Here is an 18,953-nt window from a genome sequence, read left to right as displayed (position 1 = left end):
TGAAGAGACCCGACGGCACCTTCCCCTTACTGCGGGTCCTCTCCGGTGGCCCCCAGTCCCTCCCTGTGCCTGCCTCCATCCCGCGGGGCACCTGCAGCCCCCCGCCCTGGGGAGCACCCTGCAGCGACCCCCACGCCCGGGGCGGGGGTGAGTGCACCTGAACCTCCCAGCGCGGCCGGGGCCCGGCAAGATTTTACCCTGTCTGCCGCCGGGGCCCCAGCGCCGCCCCCCGCCCGCCCTGCCGCCCCGCTCGCCCACCCCAGGCCGCGCAGGATGGGGGCGGCACTGGTGCGGCGCGGGGGCTGCCTGCTGCTCTGGCTGGCCCTGCTGCTGGGCTGCTGGGCCGAGCTGGGCAGCGGGCTGGAGTTCCCGGGGGCGGAGGGCCAGTGGACCCGCTTCCCTAAGTGGAACGCCTGCTGCGAGAGCGAGATGAGCTTCAACATGAAGACACGCAGCTCCAGCGGGCTGGTGCTCTACTTTGACGACGAGGGCTTCTGCGACTTCCTGGAGCTCATCCTCACCCAGGGTGGGCGGCTGCAGCTCAGCTTCTCCATCTTCTGTGCTGAGCCCGCCACCCTGCTCTCCGACACGGCAGTCAACGACAACCGCTGGCACGCCGTCGTCATCCGCCGCCACTTCAAGAACACGACGCTAATCATTGACCGGGCTGAGGCCAAGTGGGTGGAGGTGAAGTCCAAGCGGCGGGACATGACTGTCTTCAGCGGCCTCTTCTTAGGGGGGCTCCCGCCGGAGCTGCGGTCGGCAACGCTAAAGCTGACGCTCTCCTCCGTCAAGGACCGGGAGCCCTTCAAGGGCTGGATAACGGACGTCCGGGTCAACTACACGCAGGCGTCGCCGCTGGAGAGCCAGGAGGTGCGGCTGGACGACGAGCAGAGCCGCCTGTGCGCCAGGGAGGATGTCTGCCTCAACGGGGGCGTCTGCTCGGTGCTCAACGACCAGGCCGTCTGCGACTGCTCCCAAACGGGCTTCCGGGGGAAGGACTGCAGCGAAGGTAAGGTGCCATTTCAGCTCGCCCCGCCGCCCCCCTCGACATCGCGCTGCGGAGGGAACGGGCAGGAGGCCAGGCCTGCATGGAGTTTCATCTGTATGAGTGGATCTCCCTCCCTCCCTCCTTCTCCTTCCCTCCCTCCCTGCCGCGTCCCACCTTCCTCTCCCTGCCCTCCATGTGTCTCTGTGGCTGACCATGGTGCCATTACTCTTCTATTATCTGAGAAGCTGAGCGAGAGGAGGAGAAGGATGATGAGGAGGAGAAGGATGATGAGGAGGAGGTTATTCAGGTGTCTTCCAGAGGCGGGATGCGATTTAGGGTTGTCTGGGGCAGAGGAAAGGTGGGTCCTGGGTAGCACCTGAAAGGAAGGGGGTGGCTGTTGTCAGACTCAGCCAGGGACTGGCACACTTGTCACAAGCAGCTGGTGGCAGTTAATTTTGGGAGCGGGGAAAGCGATGCTGGGGAGAATTTTTACCGGATTAAGTGCAAAGATGGCCCAGGTTTATTTTTCTAGGGTAGGGGAGACCCAGAGTCTGCTTAGTATTGATATTTGCCTCTGCTACGTTGTTGAAATAAAATCAGTGATTTATTTGTGAATTCCTTAAATTGTTGCCGGGGAAGAGGGGGATTAATCAGAGGATTATGTTTTTACACAAGTGCGAACAGTACTGCTTTGCAATGTATTTAGCAATTCAGCACGCCAGGGAGAATACAAAAGGACAAGAGGGAAGTACATACTCCATGACCACAAAATTACTGAATGGTTTTACCAAGGAAGAGGGAGCTTAGAGAAACAGCAGTTTCCTGAATCTTATCTACAAAGAAATCCTTGGATAAAACATGATTCGTATTCAGTGCCCATTGTTTTTGGCGAATGGAAGGAGTGTGAACATTTACTTTGCAGATGCATGTAAGATTTTTTTTTTATTATTATTTTGCTAGTAAACATACTTGCTTGCAGCTCCCTAAGCATAGACAGTATATTTGTTGTGTACCTAGAACAGGACGTAAAAGTATACGAGTGAAATAAGAGCAAATGTGTCACAGGAAAATATAATCATATCAAAATTGGGAAGCAAAGACCTAAGTTTAAAATGTAAAAGGTAAATATAAATAAGATATTATCAAGGCCAAATGAAGATCTTCACTGAGTTGCTGCATGACATTTATGGCTGAATAATTTGCCTTTATCATTTCTATCAGATTTCACTCATTATAAGAAAGAAAACATCGTTTGTGACTGTGCTTTATTATGTAACACCTTCTGTCCTTAGTGTCAATACTCAAAATGCTACAGTCATTCTGCATCCTGTTTATTTTATCAGCTGTTTATCTCTCATCTACCATTCGTTAAAAAATTCAAAACTTATTAACATTTTAAATGATTTTTAATAAATAAAGAGCAAATGGTAGTTTTATAAAATAAGACATTTGTACTTTCAATAGCACACAGCCTCAGAAACTGTAAAATGAAATATCTTTTATATTAGGTAAGATCATATAAATGGATTTAGTATTTGGATATAAATTTTTAATATCTTGTACTACATAATATTAAGTGTATGTAAAATATTGAGTTGTCTTAGCATCTTTGAGTTTGGCCCTATTACAAACCAAAAAGAAAATTACGAAGTGTAGCAGCTTGGTTAAAGCAATAATACTAATTTTTATATTATTATTATACATTTATATACCTTTTAAATTAAAACACAATTTGTGTATTTGAAATTATTTTGAACATGTAGTATTTATATGAAAAAGTCCATATAATTGCATGTAATATCAGTCAGAGAAAATCTTATCTTTACATAATGACATCAATAGCTATTTTTAAGGAACATTTTTATGTTTAGATTGAATGTTATTGAAATACATATATATATACATATATATAAAAAATTGCATAGAACTTATAGAAGTTGACACTTGAGATAGATAGTATTAAGAATCCCCCAAATTTAGGGTATAATACTGGCTTCATTCAAATCCTGGCGATTTTACAATTGACCTCAGTTGCATCAAGATTCCCCTCATGTGTCCCTTGAACACTAAGAAGCCTTTTAAAATAATGGCAAGACTTACAATTTAGATGTACTCTCTCAACAAAGGACCATAAAGTATTCAGATTCTGATTTCATTTGAAACGAGGCAACATTTCCACTGGTAGCAATAAAAATGGAACTAGTCCTACAGTTTATATCTGTTGATTGAGAAGAGAGAGTAACTGAAATTCACATCAGTCAGGTTTTGATGAAGGGGGATTGGTAGCTACTCATACGTGCTACCAAAGATATTGAACTATTTTATAAATAATTTAATATTCTAAGAAGTGGAAAATGCAGAAGGACAAGTAGAACCATTATGTCTGCCGAGGAAGAAACCCTGGCTACTGTTGTTTAGTTCTTTGTAGCTAACATAGAAATTGCGCTGTTGAGTTTTGATCTTTTGTTCCTAGAACGTGTAAACTTCCCGCAAAGCTTAGTAAGAGGTTGCCATTGCTGAAGGATGCAAGATCATCTCAGACTGCAGGGATCTGGAGGGGTCTTGAGTTTTCACTCTGTCTTGTCCTGCTTTTTGACTAAAAATGGTTTAGATGGAAAAAATCCCCAACTTTCCATTTTTGCCTGAAATTGTAACCACGTCCTAGTTGATACCTGTTTTTTAAAGGTGAAAGATGATCATTAAATTCTATTTTTCTTGGATTTTTTTTTTTTAGGATTTTTTTTTTTTTATTGAATTTAGTGTGCTTCTCCATCTCTGCAGTCTGATAAGGCAGAGTCTCCCACGGCATAATGAGGACTTTAGAAATCAATAACAACAACAACAAAGTGAACCTTTAAAAAATTTTCTATCCTGACTTGCACATTTGAGAGACTAGAAATAATTGATTTAAAGTCAAAGTTTCAGGCCTTAGGATGCAATTTTTGATAGCACTTAGGTTATTTTTCAGGAGAAAGTCTGATCGTTTGGGTTGGGTTTTTTTTTGATTTTCATCTTTGAAAGTCTCATTAATTTTTCATGAAGGAAAATTTTCTTATAAGAATGAAGTTTAACCAAGTTTGTTTGTTTTGGAAAACCTATAGTAATTTGAGTTATTCCCAGTAGGCTTACCTGTCTTTGTAACTGTCTAAATCATGAGTAGCTTCAATTTATGTTACCTGAACTACACCAGTGTAAAAACAGTGTAAGCCAGGAAAGAATCAGATTTATTGCATTCAGTCATGCTCTTTGCTTGAAAAGCATCTAAACTCTCTTTAAGGGGGAGGTTTGGCATGAGTCGCAGGAAAAAGGACTGGAGTTTTGCTTGAATATCAAGGATGTGCAGTCTACAGCACAGGAAAATAAGATCTGTAGCAGTTCTGTTCGTTAGTCTGTGTGCTTATGAGTAAAGACAATAAAAGACCCTTCTAAAAGAAAATAAAAATCTTTATTTAGTACTGAAACAGGCAAGGGAATATTATTTCATGTAATCATAGTGACTCAGTAGAAGGAAAAATACATAAAATTATGATAAATTTTGTTAGGAATAAGACTAGTATTAAAATAGACCCTGATTGCCATATCAATTTTCTTATAAGTTTTTGACATACATCACAGTCTTCTATTCAGTGAAAATTACATTATTCCTTGAAATTAATCAAATTGGTATGGCTTGATCCTATGACAGGGAGAGCTGTTCAATAAAAAGACTGATCTTTGAAATTAAATTTTTAGTGAATTAAAGTCAGAGTCCTAGAAGGTAGGGAGAATACATGGTTCATACCAGTGAGCCTCCATATTCCTCTTCTCATTTTGCTCCGTATGTTAAAATTTCAGAACAAAAAACTATTTTAAATATTAAATGTATAAAATAGTGACCCTCTGGCTATAAACAAAAAATTATATATTATTTTCCTTTCATCTTTATTTATATAAAAATAATCTCGTCCAGTATCCTGTCTGAGAAAATAAGCAGATACCTCTGAAGGAGAAACTAAAAACCACGTAACATATTTTGACTTGAAAGAAGTTTCTCACTGACCTCCACTTCTTGTCACTCCATGCCCTTTTGTTTTTCTAAATCTGTAACTGCTTGAAAAAATTGCATACAGGATAATTTATCCTTTTAAAATATAACTGGCCCACTTGCCTCAATATTAGCATGTTGTAGAAACAGTTAGTCTGTGAATTCAAAGTATTCCCGTTCAGAACGTGTTTTATTTTAACTGTTCTACCAAGTTTCTGTTTTGTGGGAAAAATGAGGACTGTTCATGCAGATGTTCACTAAGAGAGATTCTTCCTTGTCAGATACTCAGAAGTTGATGCCAGCTATGTTTTGAAGTGTGAAAGTGATTTTTTTTTTTTGAAGGAGGTGAATTCCAGTTGTCTCAGGCTAGCCAGCATTTGGATTTGTTTGTTTGGGTTCTGAATATATTACATCAATCTCTGTTGTCTGTATTTGCTTCTTCATGTTAACTTTTAAAAAAGTCATCCGATATTATATATTTTTAAAAAATCTCATATTTTAATTCATTCAGTTCTCTTATGCCTTGAATAAAACATATAAACTTATTTTGGCATTAATTATCTACCGCAAGATACATGTTTGAGTGCAAAGCAATGCTGTTGGACTTATTTCCTATAGTCATTCTTAGCGGAGTAGCCACCGTGGTCCTTATCACTTCCTGAACAGTTAGCTGAACGTACTTTGAGCTGTAAGCAAAACTTTCCTTTCGATTTGCACTTTATCTACAACACACCTCACATTATCTGTATTTCGTCTGCATGCTGAATTTCTTGTCAGTGCCAGTGGCCACTGGGGTGATGTTGATTTAGGAGGAGGGCTAGAACTCCGCTAGAGGTTACACTGAGGTTCTGTTGTATTTGCAGATGGTTTGGTTAATTGAACAGTGAATGTTTTAATTTTATTTAGTATTTTTAAACAGCGACTTTGTCAGGGTAGAGTCTTGAGGGCAGATAGTCAAATAATCCCACAGTCTTTCGAAACTGTATTAAATCTGTGCCCTTCACATTTAGTCGTATGAAAACAGAACACTTATGTCAGTTTAAAGCAGAATATTGCATCATTTTCCTAAAGCAATTTGATATATTATTTCGTTTGCCAGGATTCAGCATTATAGGGTATTGATTTCAATATCTGCCTTGTGTAAAATCACAGCAATTTAAATATGGTGTCACTGGTAATTAGAAATTGGCAGTCTGTTTTATATTATCTGCTAAGAAGGCTACTTGTTGAATATTGCTGATCTTTTCAAAATGCTGATATTGAAATACTTCCAAAAGACCACTTACACATATAGCATACACTTTAGTACCCCAGATCAATAATATTTTATATAGTGAGATTGTTGCTTCCCTCTGTACTTAGCTGAGATGCAGGGTCCGTGTTAATTTTAAGTCTGTATTGCAAGTTACAGAATGCTGATATGCTAAAAGAGTTTACATCTAGCAGCATAGGACCTTGTGTCAGATTGGTCATATGCATTCAGAATTTCAAAATTGTATAATAAAATTGTCTATATTTTAAAGTAATTGCTTTTCAAGGCTTACAGGCATTTTGGACCAAATGCACTTGATCTTTTTTCTCAGCTGCAGGTTGGCTTCCTAGCAGTCTTCTAACAGTAGATGCTAGCCAAGGAGTTGTGGGAAAACATTTGGATTACAGAACGTATAATTTTATCTCATCATCGTTACTGAGCTGATGGATGGGAATGGGGATATAGACCAGCAAGTATAGCAAGTTCCTCCTAGAACTAGCTTTATGTAAAGGCTAACATTAACATATGCAGCTTTGGGGATTTCTGCTTCTTTTAATAAACGTATCAAAATTGGCTGGTAATTTAAAACAAAAAGATTCATCCATCTCTCTTGTTGAAATTAATGCAGTGTTCTGTCTTCCAGAAAGCTTAGTGTTACTTTCAGAAAACATGAAACCATACCAGCAACAGTTTATCGCACTGTAGTTGAAAATTGTATACCTTCATAAACACATAATTTTACAGAATAGCGAAGGGCATTCTGAGGTTTTGTGTACTATGTTGTACCTGGGGAGTAAATTGTAAAGACCAAAGCATACTTCTTTCAGGGAATGATTTGGTAGAACGTGACAGACATAACTTTAACTGTGCTGTTTTATATATAGAATTCACTAGCAAAGTCAGGGTACGTAATATCTTCGATGCCTTTATTTAGTTCTATGCTGACCAGAGATTGTATTTTAATATTTTACACAATAATTTAGTTTTTTCCCCCAAAGATGTGCACTTTCTGAAATGATGCTTTCTCCTTCTGTGCTGTGGTGATGGTATCTGACTAAGAAGTAGTTGTATGTGGTGGGTTCACACTAATGTCTAGTCATTCTGTGGGATCTTGGTTTACTCAGTAGAACCAATGAGCACTTCAGTGCACAAAATACCTGTAGTAGCTAATGGATGAAATAGGAAAAAGTACATGATTTTGATATGACATTACTTTCTCATTGACCCTAGCCAGTTCACACCACTTCTCCAGTTTGGTTTCTCCATCTGTAAAGTTAAACTAGGGACACTCCATACAGGATTTTTGGTAGGATTTTCTTCCTGGCTGTCAGGCACTTGAAAGATCAGAATTTCTGTTGGGGATCTAGTAGGAGAAGTCAAGACTTGAAGCTCCCCTTACTGTAGTGCAACCTCTGTAGTCTACAGAACTGAAGCTTATCAGCTGCCTTTGAAGTTTCCACAATTCCTACTGCCTGTCTACCCACAGCTAGGTGTTCAGAAGAATTTGGTTTTTTTTGTGCATAACTGGTCTGCCATTACATTATTTCAATTAGTCTGACTAGATATTGGAAATTATGTAGCTTGTCAACTGCCAACCAATTTTTCCCTTCGATTCAGCTCTTCTCATGGTTGTAACAGTTCCCATCCTTTGCAATGTTGTGACAACTGTACAAAAATCATCCTTATTACTGTAAAAGGCACTAAGGTTTAGTGTTTGAGGATAGTGGAGAACTCTGGATTCAAGTCAATGATCATATAATTTTTGAAAAGTTTCATTCTTTTTCGTTTTCAATGAGAAATTTGGGGGTGAAAGTGGGACTTAGCCTCAGTCATGCCTTGTTTGAGCTTGTAAAGAAGGGAGAGAGAGAGATGCTGGCAGCTTTCTGAAGAACAGGTTCGTATGACAGGATTTTAGATTTCTTTAGTTCTGTGGAGTTGTTTATGAATTTGGAACTCTTTAGCTAACTCGTGATAAGCAGCAAATTTGGCACCTCATAGGTAACTGAAAAAAAGACCCGTTCTGTTTTCATTTTGCATTGGAATCGATTTGAAGTCCCATTGACTCAAGTTTAGAATTAGGGAAAACCTAATAACCTGCTGATTCTGAACTTATTATTCAAGTAAGAATATGAAAATAGAGAAGATCTACAGCAAATTAAATAATCTACTGATTCTGACTGTCATGTTCATCTGGGAATATCTATAGAGAAAAGACTCTTCATAAATTCGTATATTTATTACCATCATCATAATTATTTATTAATTTAATACATTCTTATGAACCATGCTGTAAGAGTAAAGTTATGTGACTAATTTTGTTTCACATTTAAGGGACTTTATAATTTGTGGAAAAATCCGTTTTACCAGAAAAGCGGGAGGTGCATTCAATAGAATGGCTTTTGCAGTTGCTTCCACTGCAGACTGTGAAACAGCATATTTTGCGTATTTAAGTGTTATGTAGCGACAACGCTGTGTAGATATGCCGGTTGCAGATTGCTTTTAGTCTGTGGCACAACGCACAAGGTCTTGAAATGAACAGGTTTGACTTTTTGGTGAGTTTTGTCTAGAGAAAGGGCTTTGAGTTGCTTAAAGGCAGCGAAAGTAGACTGGTTCTTTCCACAGCGATGTCTCTTTGTAATTAAGAGAACATGTATGGCCATTACGGACGGAGGTCACTGACATCACATGGAGAGGGGGGGCATAGCCAGGACAAAGAGCCCACAACTCCTCTTACGATTTGAATTCAGGTTTGAGGGCCAAACTGGTCAGTGGAGTATTCCATGTCATGCCCAGTATATAGATGAGGGTTGACCAAGATCATTCCCTCTTTTTTGGGGGACTTGGTCCCTTCTCGGGCTCTCGGTCTCCCAGATTTCTATCTCGCTTCCTTTTCGGTCTTCTCACTCATACCAGGATTGCGGTGTTGAGACTTGCCAGTTATTGGGATCACTTGCTGGGATGGGACAGGCAGTGAACAATTACACTATGTATCACTTATTTGCGTATACCATTATAATTATATATATATTAATATATTATTATTTTATCATTTTTACTTTTAATTTTATATTATTATTGATATTATTATTGTTGTTGATGTTATTTTAATCATTATAATAAAATTGTTCTTATCTCAACCTACCAGTCGCCTTCCCTTTTCCCTTTAATTCTCTCCCCCATTCCCTGGGGGTAAGGGAGGGTGAGCGAGCAGCTGCATGGCATTTAATTGCTGGCTGGGTTAAACCACCACAACTATGCAATTGGAAATGTGTGTCACAGTTACAAAGCTTCAGAATTACATCTTAATTTCTGATACAGAATGACCTTCATGTTGATCTTCTTTCCCTTCTGTGCTTTTTAGCTTTAACAAAAGATTAAAAAAATTACACTTTTGTCAAAGGAGGTTTTTCCATTAAGAAAAGACTCCTTGAAAAAGATTACATGTATATACCATAAATACAGAAAATCACAGAATTAGTGAGTAGACAAGGGGTGAAGATCTGTATCTCAATATTGTGATTTTCTTTAGAAGCTTATGCTGACTATTCTTTGTTCCCAAAGGTGACAACAAAAATGTTCACACAGACCTGTCAGCATTTGTACAATGGGTGTCTAGGGGACAACTGTGAGCAGTAGCTTTAGGTTGAAACACGATCTTGTGATGCAAAGATAATATTCATTATTAATAAAAATGTGAGAATCGGGCCCTAATGCTAACAACAACAAAAAAATGCTTTACAGTCCTCTTAGGAAAAATGTTATCTTTACCTGATTCTGAATCATACAGGAGTGATAAAAGTGGTCTAAAAAAGTTTGAATTCTGCTGATTGTTTTGTGGCAACAGGCTTACCTTTTACATTTGTAAAATCATTTTTGCATTTTACTTTTTCAAAATCAGAATCTTAAGGGCCAGGGACAAGAGACAGAGAGGCTAGTGAGATACTGCATCTCCTTCCAAGACTACACACACTGTTATGTCTAAGCACAATGAATTTTGGTTGAGTATCTATAATGGGGTGGACAGATGCTTTGCATGACATCATCTGCTAGAAAAGCAGTGGAATTTCTTCAGGAAGATTCCAGGAATGTTAGTGCTGACAGAGAGATTACTAGTTTTACTTATTTTGAGTTTATTTTTCTTCTAATTTTTCCTCATCAAAGGAGAGACAGGTGAAAATGGAAGTTATAAACCAATAGCTGTATGTCACTTCATTTTGAAGACTTATCATGGGATGACATAAGAAAGATTTGTAAACAGATTTTCTAAGACTCATTAGTGCCCTTCTGGTACATCCTTCTCAGATGAACGTAGATGAACTTCCCAGGAGCTGATTCTCTGTGAAGTTTGTTTTCTGTGACACTTATTGCAGAAAAATAATTTCTGTAATATTATTACGTTGCAAAGAACCTGAGTTTTTTTTGTTTGTTTGGGGTTTGTTGGTTTTTTTTAGAACAGAGTTTTTCAGAGATACATTATGGACTATCTTTCAACATTAGACAAAAGATTTGTCTAGTTTGGTTAAACATTTACGGAATAATTCTGAATACAGAATTCATATTCTTACATAAAACATTCCTGACCTGAATGTTATGAGGAAAACATCAGTTTTTTCCACTAGTTCACCAGGAAGAAAATATGATTTGAATTTATTTCCTTGTTGACACAAAACTGCATTAGTTTTCCATGAATGGTGTACCAGTTGTGGTAGTTTCCAGGAATTTCTGGGTTTTTTGTCACTCTTCTTGGTCCGAAGTATTTGGAGGAACAGCTAGGGTGAAAGTTAGTTACACATTCTTGAACTTGTGCTTTTTCCTCTATGGCAGTTAAACAACTGAGTCTGGCATTATCAGAAATTGTGCACTTAAGCAGTGCAGCACAGTTTTTCTTTATGTTTTCCAGAGTACAAATTTTGAAACTCAAAATTTAAACAAATCATATATCAGGTTAAAAGTTATGAGAAAAATATTTTCACGCTGTTTCTTGCTCAGATGTTTGTAACAAAGAAAGTTCCTATGACAGAAAAAAAGTTAATGTAATGGAAGTGTTGACTTGCTATTCTTGCAAATCCACTGACAACCACATTTTTAATATTTGAAAAATCATTAACATTCAGAGGTTTTATCTATTCTGTTATCTTCAGCTGGATTTCATTCTCTTTGTTTTAAATATCATTGGAGTCTTTAAATAAGTGGAGTCTTTCTTTCACATTTTAAATACCTACATCATTCAAGTTTGTAAAAGGGACTGATTAAACAAATCTCTGCTATTCTGTCACATATTACCCATTGTGATACTTGAGTCATGCTGGTGGATTTTGTAAATCTTAAACTACAGAAGCATGCGCAGTAATGCAAGTGAATAAAATTTCCTTCCAATTTCTCCCCTATTAAAAAAACAGAAATATATCTATTGGAAGTGGAAAAGTAACAGTCTAAGTTGATGGCACCACAGGAATTCAGAAGCAAAGCTTTCATCGTTTTTGTTGCTTGTGTTTAAGGGTGGAACTTGTCTCTCTATTTTATTCACATTTGCCTGAAAAAATAACAGAAAGCAGTTAGTTATGCTGAATCTATTGTGACAGAGATATACCCAAGTCAAAAGCATGCCTCTGAGAACTTAGTATTTTAATGTTGTATGTGATATGGACTCATGACTCCTTGGATAGCCTAAATATATAAGGTAAATTGGGTACAGGTTCTGATGTTATTCAACTTTGTTCTTCCTTAGCTTCCTTCCTTTTCAGAAATTTGAAAAATAGTACGTAGTTATATCTTGGAAACTCGGTCCTTGCCCAGTCTGAGCTCTCAGTGTCTTAAATCAGGCTTTTGATCATTAGAGAATGCAGAAGGAGGTACTAAGGAAATTAATTAACTAATCGAATTGGAAGAGAAAAATGTCCTTAGAAATCATATATATTGTTATGGACGATATTTCTAAAGTATCTTTCTTTTGTCCCATTCAATAGGATCTCTCAATTAATTGATAGAGTTAAATAATTTATCCCAGTACTCCGTTCATGTCTGTGTAAATCAGGATTGATATCTCTTGAAGCTAACACTTTAAGTCACTGTAAAATAAGAGTAAGACCAGAATCAGGTCCTCTGGTTAGAAAAAAAATAAATCTTTCAAGTATGAAACCACCCCAAAACCTCAAGAAACAAAGAGGCTTAACCTTGCCCACTACTATGTAATATTACTTTGTGATTTTCTAGAAGCTTCCTTTGTCATTCAGATGCACAGAAACATTTTGCCGGCACAAAAATGACTGGTGCGAAGCTTTGCTTTCTTGTTTCCCACACCGATAGGGCAACAGGTGTTACTTATTCCACTCGTTAATTTTTCTGTATTTGTAGAACTGACAGTGCAATTTTCTCTTATAAATGATGAATTAATGACTAAGAAAAATTTAATATTTTAAATCCGCTTCCCGCCCCAATGCTGAAATGACCTCTTCTGTATTAAAACGCTTGCTTTTTGAAAATAGACTGACAGGTAATTTTTTCATCCACGTGTTCGAATCAATCTTCACACTCCCTTTGTTGTTCTTAGATACCCGTTTAGCACACAAGTTTTCAAAGCATAGCTTGGTATGGCCGGTTTACTACTTCTCTGATCATAGAATCATAGAATCGTTAGGGCTGGAAGGGACCTTCAAAGGTCATCTAGTCCAACCCCCCTGCAAGGAACAGGGATATCTCCAACTAGATGAGGTTGCTCAGGGCCTCGTCCAACCTGGCCTTGAACGTCTCTGGGAATGGAGCATCCACCACATCTCTGGGCAACCTGTTCCAGTGTTCTACAACTCTCATGGTAAAAATTTTTTTCCTAATATCCAACCTGAATCTACCTCCCTCTATTTTAAAAACCATTACCCCTTGTCCTATCACAACTGGCCCTCCTGAACAGCCTCTCCCCATCTTTCCTGTAGGCCCCCTTGAGGTACTGGAAGACTGCTATAAGGTCACCCCGGAGCCTAAATCAACCTAAGTCATCAGTATCAGTCTAACATGCATGAACATACTGCACTCAAAATCTATGCTCTGAGAATATTATTAAGTTTACAAAATAAAGCACTTAAAAGCTATGAACTGTCAGGACAAAAGATACTGTACAATTTTAATTTCATCTGTTCCTGGATATCCGTTATGAAGCAATCTTTAATTACCATGTAATCTTTAACGATCATATACCACTTTTTCCTCAAGCCTTCTGCCTCATTCAGTGCTTAGTCTGGATAGTAAGTTCTTCAGTATTTTGTTTTCTCCTTGCTGTTCAGTGTCTGGCCCTGAGCCGTATTTATCATCCATATTCAAACCAGCTCTGAAGAAAATTTATTAATTTTTCCCTGGGCTTTTCTAGGGTTTTTGTAACTACAATGTCTAAGCTGCTGCACAGATATTAAGAATTACACAGTGTAGGATGACGGATGGTATGATCCCAGTCGAGCAGAACTGAGGCAAGAGAGACTATAGGTAAAAACATTCACTAACAGTGAGTCCACAGCCTGAAGTTTTCCTGTACTTCACATACAATACTACATAGCCTAAGCATCCGCTATAAATTCAGTGCACAGCTCGTGCTGACTTCAGGTTACAGTTCTGAGTGATCAGCACTTGCATATTTGGGGATATCCAGCAAGACACGCTCCCCAAAGATGCAAAAGTCCTGAACAGTGTAAGGAATGAGCACGTGAAAAAATGCCTGGCTTTAAAAACCTGACCAAAATCACGTGGGATTTTTAGGCGAGAAGGGGATAGAAAATATTTCTTCAAGGCAGCATTCACTTCTCCTTGGTATGCAGAACAGCCCACTCCTTTTTAGCAAGGACTCTTGTGTGGCAGGGGCAGGGGTACCGCTCAATGGCACCACAGCTTGCCTCGTTACTCAGTCATTACTTGTTACTAAGAATAGACCTCTTCTGTGTACGGAACAAGTTACGGAGGCTGCGGAGACAGTTGCGTGAAACTGTGTAATTAAAGCCTACATCACAATGTATATGAATAAAGTGGATAGATCTAAGTTACGTAAGAAGCCTTATGTCTCAGAGCTATTTTTGACTTTGCAACCTAAAGAACATTCTTTTAAGGGAGTAAAATAGTCAGTGTACATGTTTGTTTATAGTTTTTTAAACTTTACTCCCACTCAGACATCCCAGCCCTAGCCATTGGGTGGTGGTGAGGCACTGGAACAGGTTGCCCAGAGAAGTTGTAGATGCCCCATCCCTGGAAGTGTTCAAGGCCAGGTTGGATGAGGCTTTGGGCAACCTGGTGTAGTGGAGGGTGTCCCTGCCCATGGCAGGGGGGTTGGAACTAGGTGATCTTTAAGGTTCCTTCCAACCCAAACCATTCTATGTTTCTATGATTTTCTGCGCTTTAATCAGGAGCCACCCTTTTCACAGGGCCTGTTCCCAGCAGGGAAGTTGCTGATGGACTGATGCTTTCCCTACTCCAAAACTGGGTAGCTGGACCTAGCACAGGCTACAGTGTCTCATAACAGGGAAGACCTGCTGATGGTAAAGTTAAAGCACGCAACCACAGTCCAAACAATCTTTCGGGAGTTTCCTGATAAAATCCATGACATCGCCACTAACACTGTACAAATATATTTTTCTCGAAAGTTTGTAAGTTGAATAGGTTCTGGTGGGTTTTCAATGGGTTGGTAAAAGGCTTAACCATGAAAGTCAAGTTACTCCTGCCTGAATGGTTTTGGTATTTCTGCTTTAAAATAAGACTAAAGTCAAAAGGAATCAGAATGGAAATGAAACTTAAGAGTTCCCTTGGGGAGATACTACTCCTAACATAAATGTCAGGTTTTCAGTTGAGCTGTTTTTTTTTGTGACTAAATCAAATATATTTTTTTTAAGACTGAAAAAATATAAGACTTTCTTACTATACTGGGTCACTCTCAATTTTCTTTAATTACTATAACTAATCTTCCTCTGTAGTAAATGTGTCTTATAAGAAAGAAAGAAAGCAAAATAAAATAAAATAAAGCTTAGGCGTGATTGTTTCAGTACATTTCAGGACCATTTTTCCAATGAATTAATTGAGTATTTAAAAGAAAATACAAGTATTATATTTACACAACTGCCTGTTCAGTGTTGTCATTAAAAAACTTTGCATAAAAATGTTTCTTAAACTCTTCCTGTATAAGTTTTATATGAAAGAAAAGTATAGCCATAATAGTATATGCTGTACACAAAAGCCAGAAGTGCAGTGTTAATCTTTGATTTGACCAGCCAATATTTTTGAGATACTCCTGTCTTTATAAGAGCCACATTTATTCGTGTCCCAGGAACTTCAAACACACCTTTATTATTTTTCTTCTTATTTACGGATTGTTACTTTCTCTACTTACAGAATTAGCTACTCTTTCTTTCTTTGTGTATTAAAAAATTATGAAGATTTAAAAATATTTATTTTCCCTCTTCCTTTCTGTCATCTATATTATATCCATTATGTTATACTATGTACTATTTTGACTATAAAGCATATGAGTAAAAAGCTATTAGGACAGGAGAAGGTGAAGACATAGTAAAGTCATAGTCAAAGTCCCAATTAATTTCTTTATGATCACTTAATTCACAGACGGTTCCCCTGTATTTGGTCGGATTATTTGTATGAATAATTTTATCCCCTTTATCCCTGATATAAATTAATGTATATACAAATATGCTACAGATACCCATATTTATTTTAATAATGACTATTTACAGGCATATCATTATTCTACATGTTACCTCATGGTATTTAAACACCTAGTGACATTTTCAGGTGTATTAAACATTATTACTCCCACTGATTATGGGAGTATATATGTTAGAATGAATAGAAAAGTTTTTAAAAGAAAAAAGTTCAACAGTCAAAAAAAAAGAATTGAAAATCATAGTTTAAGCATAATCAGATACAAGCTAAAATGCAGAATCATAGACAATCAATTAAAGTATTTATATTTATAAATTTTTAGAGACAACTATTCATGTTTTTGTGTATTATAAATGTTATTCCTAGTATGTAATCTTATTAGACTCATCTTTAGAAATGTCTTTTTTAATGAATAATAATGGGTTCAAATTCAGATGTTTATATGCTCAATGTATGTGTTTTTTACCACCTCTGTGTTGCATTTTCTATAAAACAATTGCAGAGCTATTTATTTAGGAAAGCTTAAATTCTGCAGGAAAACAGTACCAGTCAGAAATCTCAGTCCTATGTAATATCCCTAAAGGCTGTTTTTTGCTAAGCAATGAAGGGAGTATAATTTAATGCAGTCTGATGTTACCATCATTTAAAATATGTCCCTAGCTCAGCAGTACTCTTCTGCAAATTTTTTTTTTTCTTTTGAAACATAGAGGATAGTATGTAAAGAGTGAAGCAAAAGTTTATTAGTCTAATGGGACTGTAGTATATCAACAAAAATTATATGTGTGGACGCTTTGACCATCATTTAATCTACTACCTACACTTACCAGACTTCTCAAAATATCAGCTTCTGTAATTACTTACAACATTCATGCATTTCATAAACTGACTAAAAAGTCTTCTCAATTTAATCAAATTCTAGAAAACTTGCCCTATATGTAATTTTATAAATTAAATTAAATTAAAAAAAAAAGAAAAAATATTTTAAAGGCAGTACTTTTCTTATTAACCAGAGGCATATTTATTGTACAATTATTAATGTGCCGTCTCTGAGATTTATATGTGTAATATTTAAAGTTGATGCAATTATTTATGTCAGTAATTTTCATTCACTTATAAAACAATAAATGACAATAAATGAAGCTGACTGCTCTAAGTCAAACAATATAGCCACTGCACCTAATCTCTCTCAGATCTGCCCCTGTACACGTGCATGGGGAATTGTGCTCAAGCTTGGTCTTCCTACAGAGTTTTGGAGAAAGAGAAATAATTTTCTTGGGAGGACTTCGTTAAATCCAGATCATTTGGATAGACCAGTTCTTCAGGCAGTTATGCCAGCTGATCCGACGGGGCAAACAGAAGGGTGTTTTCTGATAGCAGGCGTGCAGTAGCATAAGGGGAGCCAAGGTCTCTGCCTGCTTAGCTACAGGAGAAGAGGGCATGTGACTCTTGCTACATGTCTTTGAATTTCTGTCTCTGTAACTGTGATTGATTCCCTCAAGCATTATTAATTAGCAGCATTCTGGCCAGAAAAATTATTTAAGGAATTTGTTGGAAATATTAGGAGAACTTTCGCAAAACTTTCGCCGTTTTAAACGAGTCTGTTTTCAAAGATAAGTAAGGTAAAATTTGTCCCTGAATAAGCCTAATATCTACACTGTACTATATCTTAATACAAATCACGGAGTTTTTCAGCTGAGCTTGTAAGAACTGGTCCTCCATTTTCCGTAAGTCAGTAGTATCACTTTCAAATCCTGGAAAAACTCTCACTACGGAAATTTTCATAGCTGTCAAAAATATTTTTCAGAGTTGCTTTCCTTTTAGCTGCATTTCAAAACAGGTTCTTGATTTTTTATTTTTTTTTTAAGTATTTTAGCTAAGTTTCAGTATGACTTGTGTTTTCTCTGAATTTATGCAAAAGTTAGCCTGGAAAACTGTTGATAAAATAAGAGACTGGCAGTATTGTTGAAACAAACCTTTGATAATCAAATAAATGACATTAGGAGGAGAATGTAACAAAAATATCCGATATGTTATTAGATATTATAGTAGTATATCATGCTTAGCCAATTTGCAAGAAATTATTGGTTACTGACTGTGGTGTGTACTGCCTACCTATCTCTCACCATGAGTCTCATTCTACACTTCTTACTGCAGGATGTTCTCAGCATATTTTTTACTTGGTAAAAACTGTGTAATGCTTATTATATGACCAGCTGCAAATTCTCCTCTGAAATGTTGGATTCCTTCAGAAAATATTTTTAATTGTGATCGTGACCTTTGGTAATTGGGTTTTGCTTTTTGCAGAATTTACTACAGTTAAGAAAAACCTCTTAAAAAACAACCACTTTTTTAGCTTTAGACTCAGATATTGTTTCTTCTTTAGAAAATGGATCCTTCATAAATGATTACATCAAAAGAATGGTAGATATCTGGGAGCATAAAATGGAAAAAAAAAAGGAGAGATGAAGGACTAAGAAGTAATTAAGTACTGGAAATGGGATTTGGAATTGTTATTTTATTTTCAAGATTCTATTACAAGTTCTTTATGTATCTCAAGTGTTTAATCTCCCTCACAGTTTTTTGTCCATAAAACAAGACTAATAATAATCACTGTCTTCTTACCATTCCCTGTCTGTTTTGTTTAGTAATGTCTGTGATTTCAGAACATATTTTGCTATATTCCTACCAATACCTACCTTAGGAGAAGTGGATCTCACTTATGGTTTTAGATGTTATGTATTAAATACAATATCGAACTGCAGTTGAGATACCAACATTGGAGCAAAAGTAATGAATACATTTTTGTAATTTAAGGTATTCCAGATTGCTTTAAGGGCAGCAAAGTTCCTGATATACATATTCTTTATAAAAATATGTTCTTCTTTGGGATAGCGTGTTTGGGCCTGGTTTGTGGTTTATTTCTTATAGCATAACATGGCAACGAGATCTGTTAACAAGATTAATATATCCTTGAATAAAACAGTGTTTATTTGTAAAGGAGTCCTTAACAAATATACTGGCAAAAGAGTCTTAATTTTATC

At 37.3% G+C, this 18,953-nt stretch overlaps 1 protein-coding gene across 22 annotated transcripts in view; it reads left to right on the top strand.

The window, feature by feature from the left end:
- The first annotated feature begins 273 nt into the window (after positions 1 to 273).
- NRXN1 (neurexin 1) overlaps positions 274 to 18,953 on the top strand; it is a 763,795-nt gene continuing 745,115 nt past the window's right edge. For 21 of the 22 annotated variants that reach the window (XM_086630300.1, XM_086630295.1, XM_086630283.1 and 18 more), the window contains exon 1: positions 274 to 1,012. In XM_086630300.1, the coding sequence (XP_086486426.1) occupies positions 274 to 1,012 (739 nt within the window). Of the gene's footprint in view, positions 1,018 to 18,953 lie in introns of all 22 variants that reach the window. The other variant, XM_086630140.1, reaches the window with a different exon arrangement.

The sequence above is a fragment of the Tauraco erythrolophus genome, chromosome 2, assembly GCF_009769465.1.
Source record: "Tauraco erythrolophus isolate bTauEry1 chromosome 2, bTauEry1.pri, whole genome shotgun sequence".
Lineage (NCBI taxonomy): Eukaryota > Metazoa > Chordata > Aves > Musophagiformes > Musophagidae > Tauraco > Tauraco erythrolophus.
The sequence above is the reverse complement of the archived record's forward strand: the minus strand, read 5'-3'. Positions and strand labels throughout refer to the sequence as shown.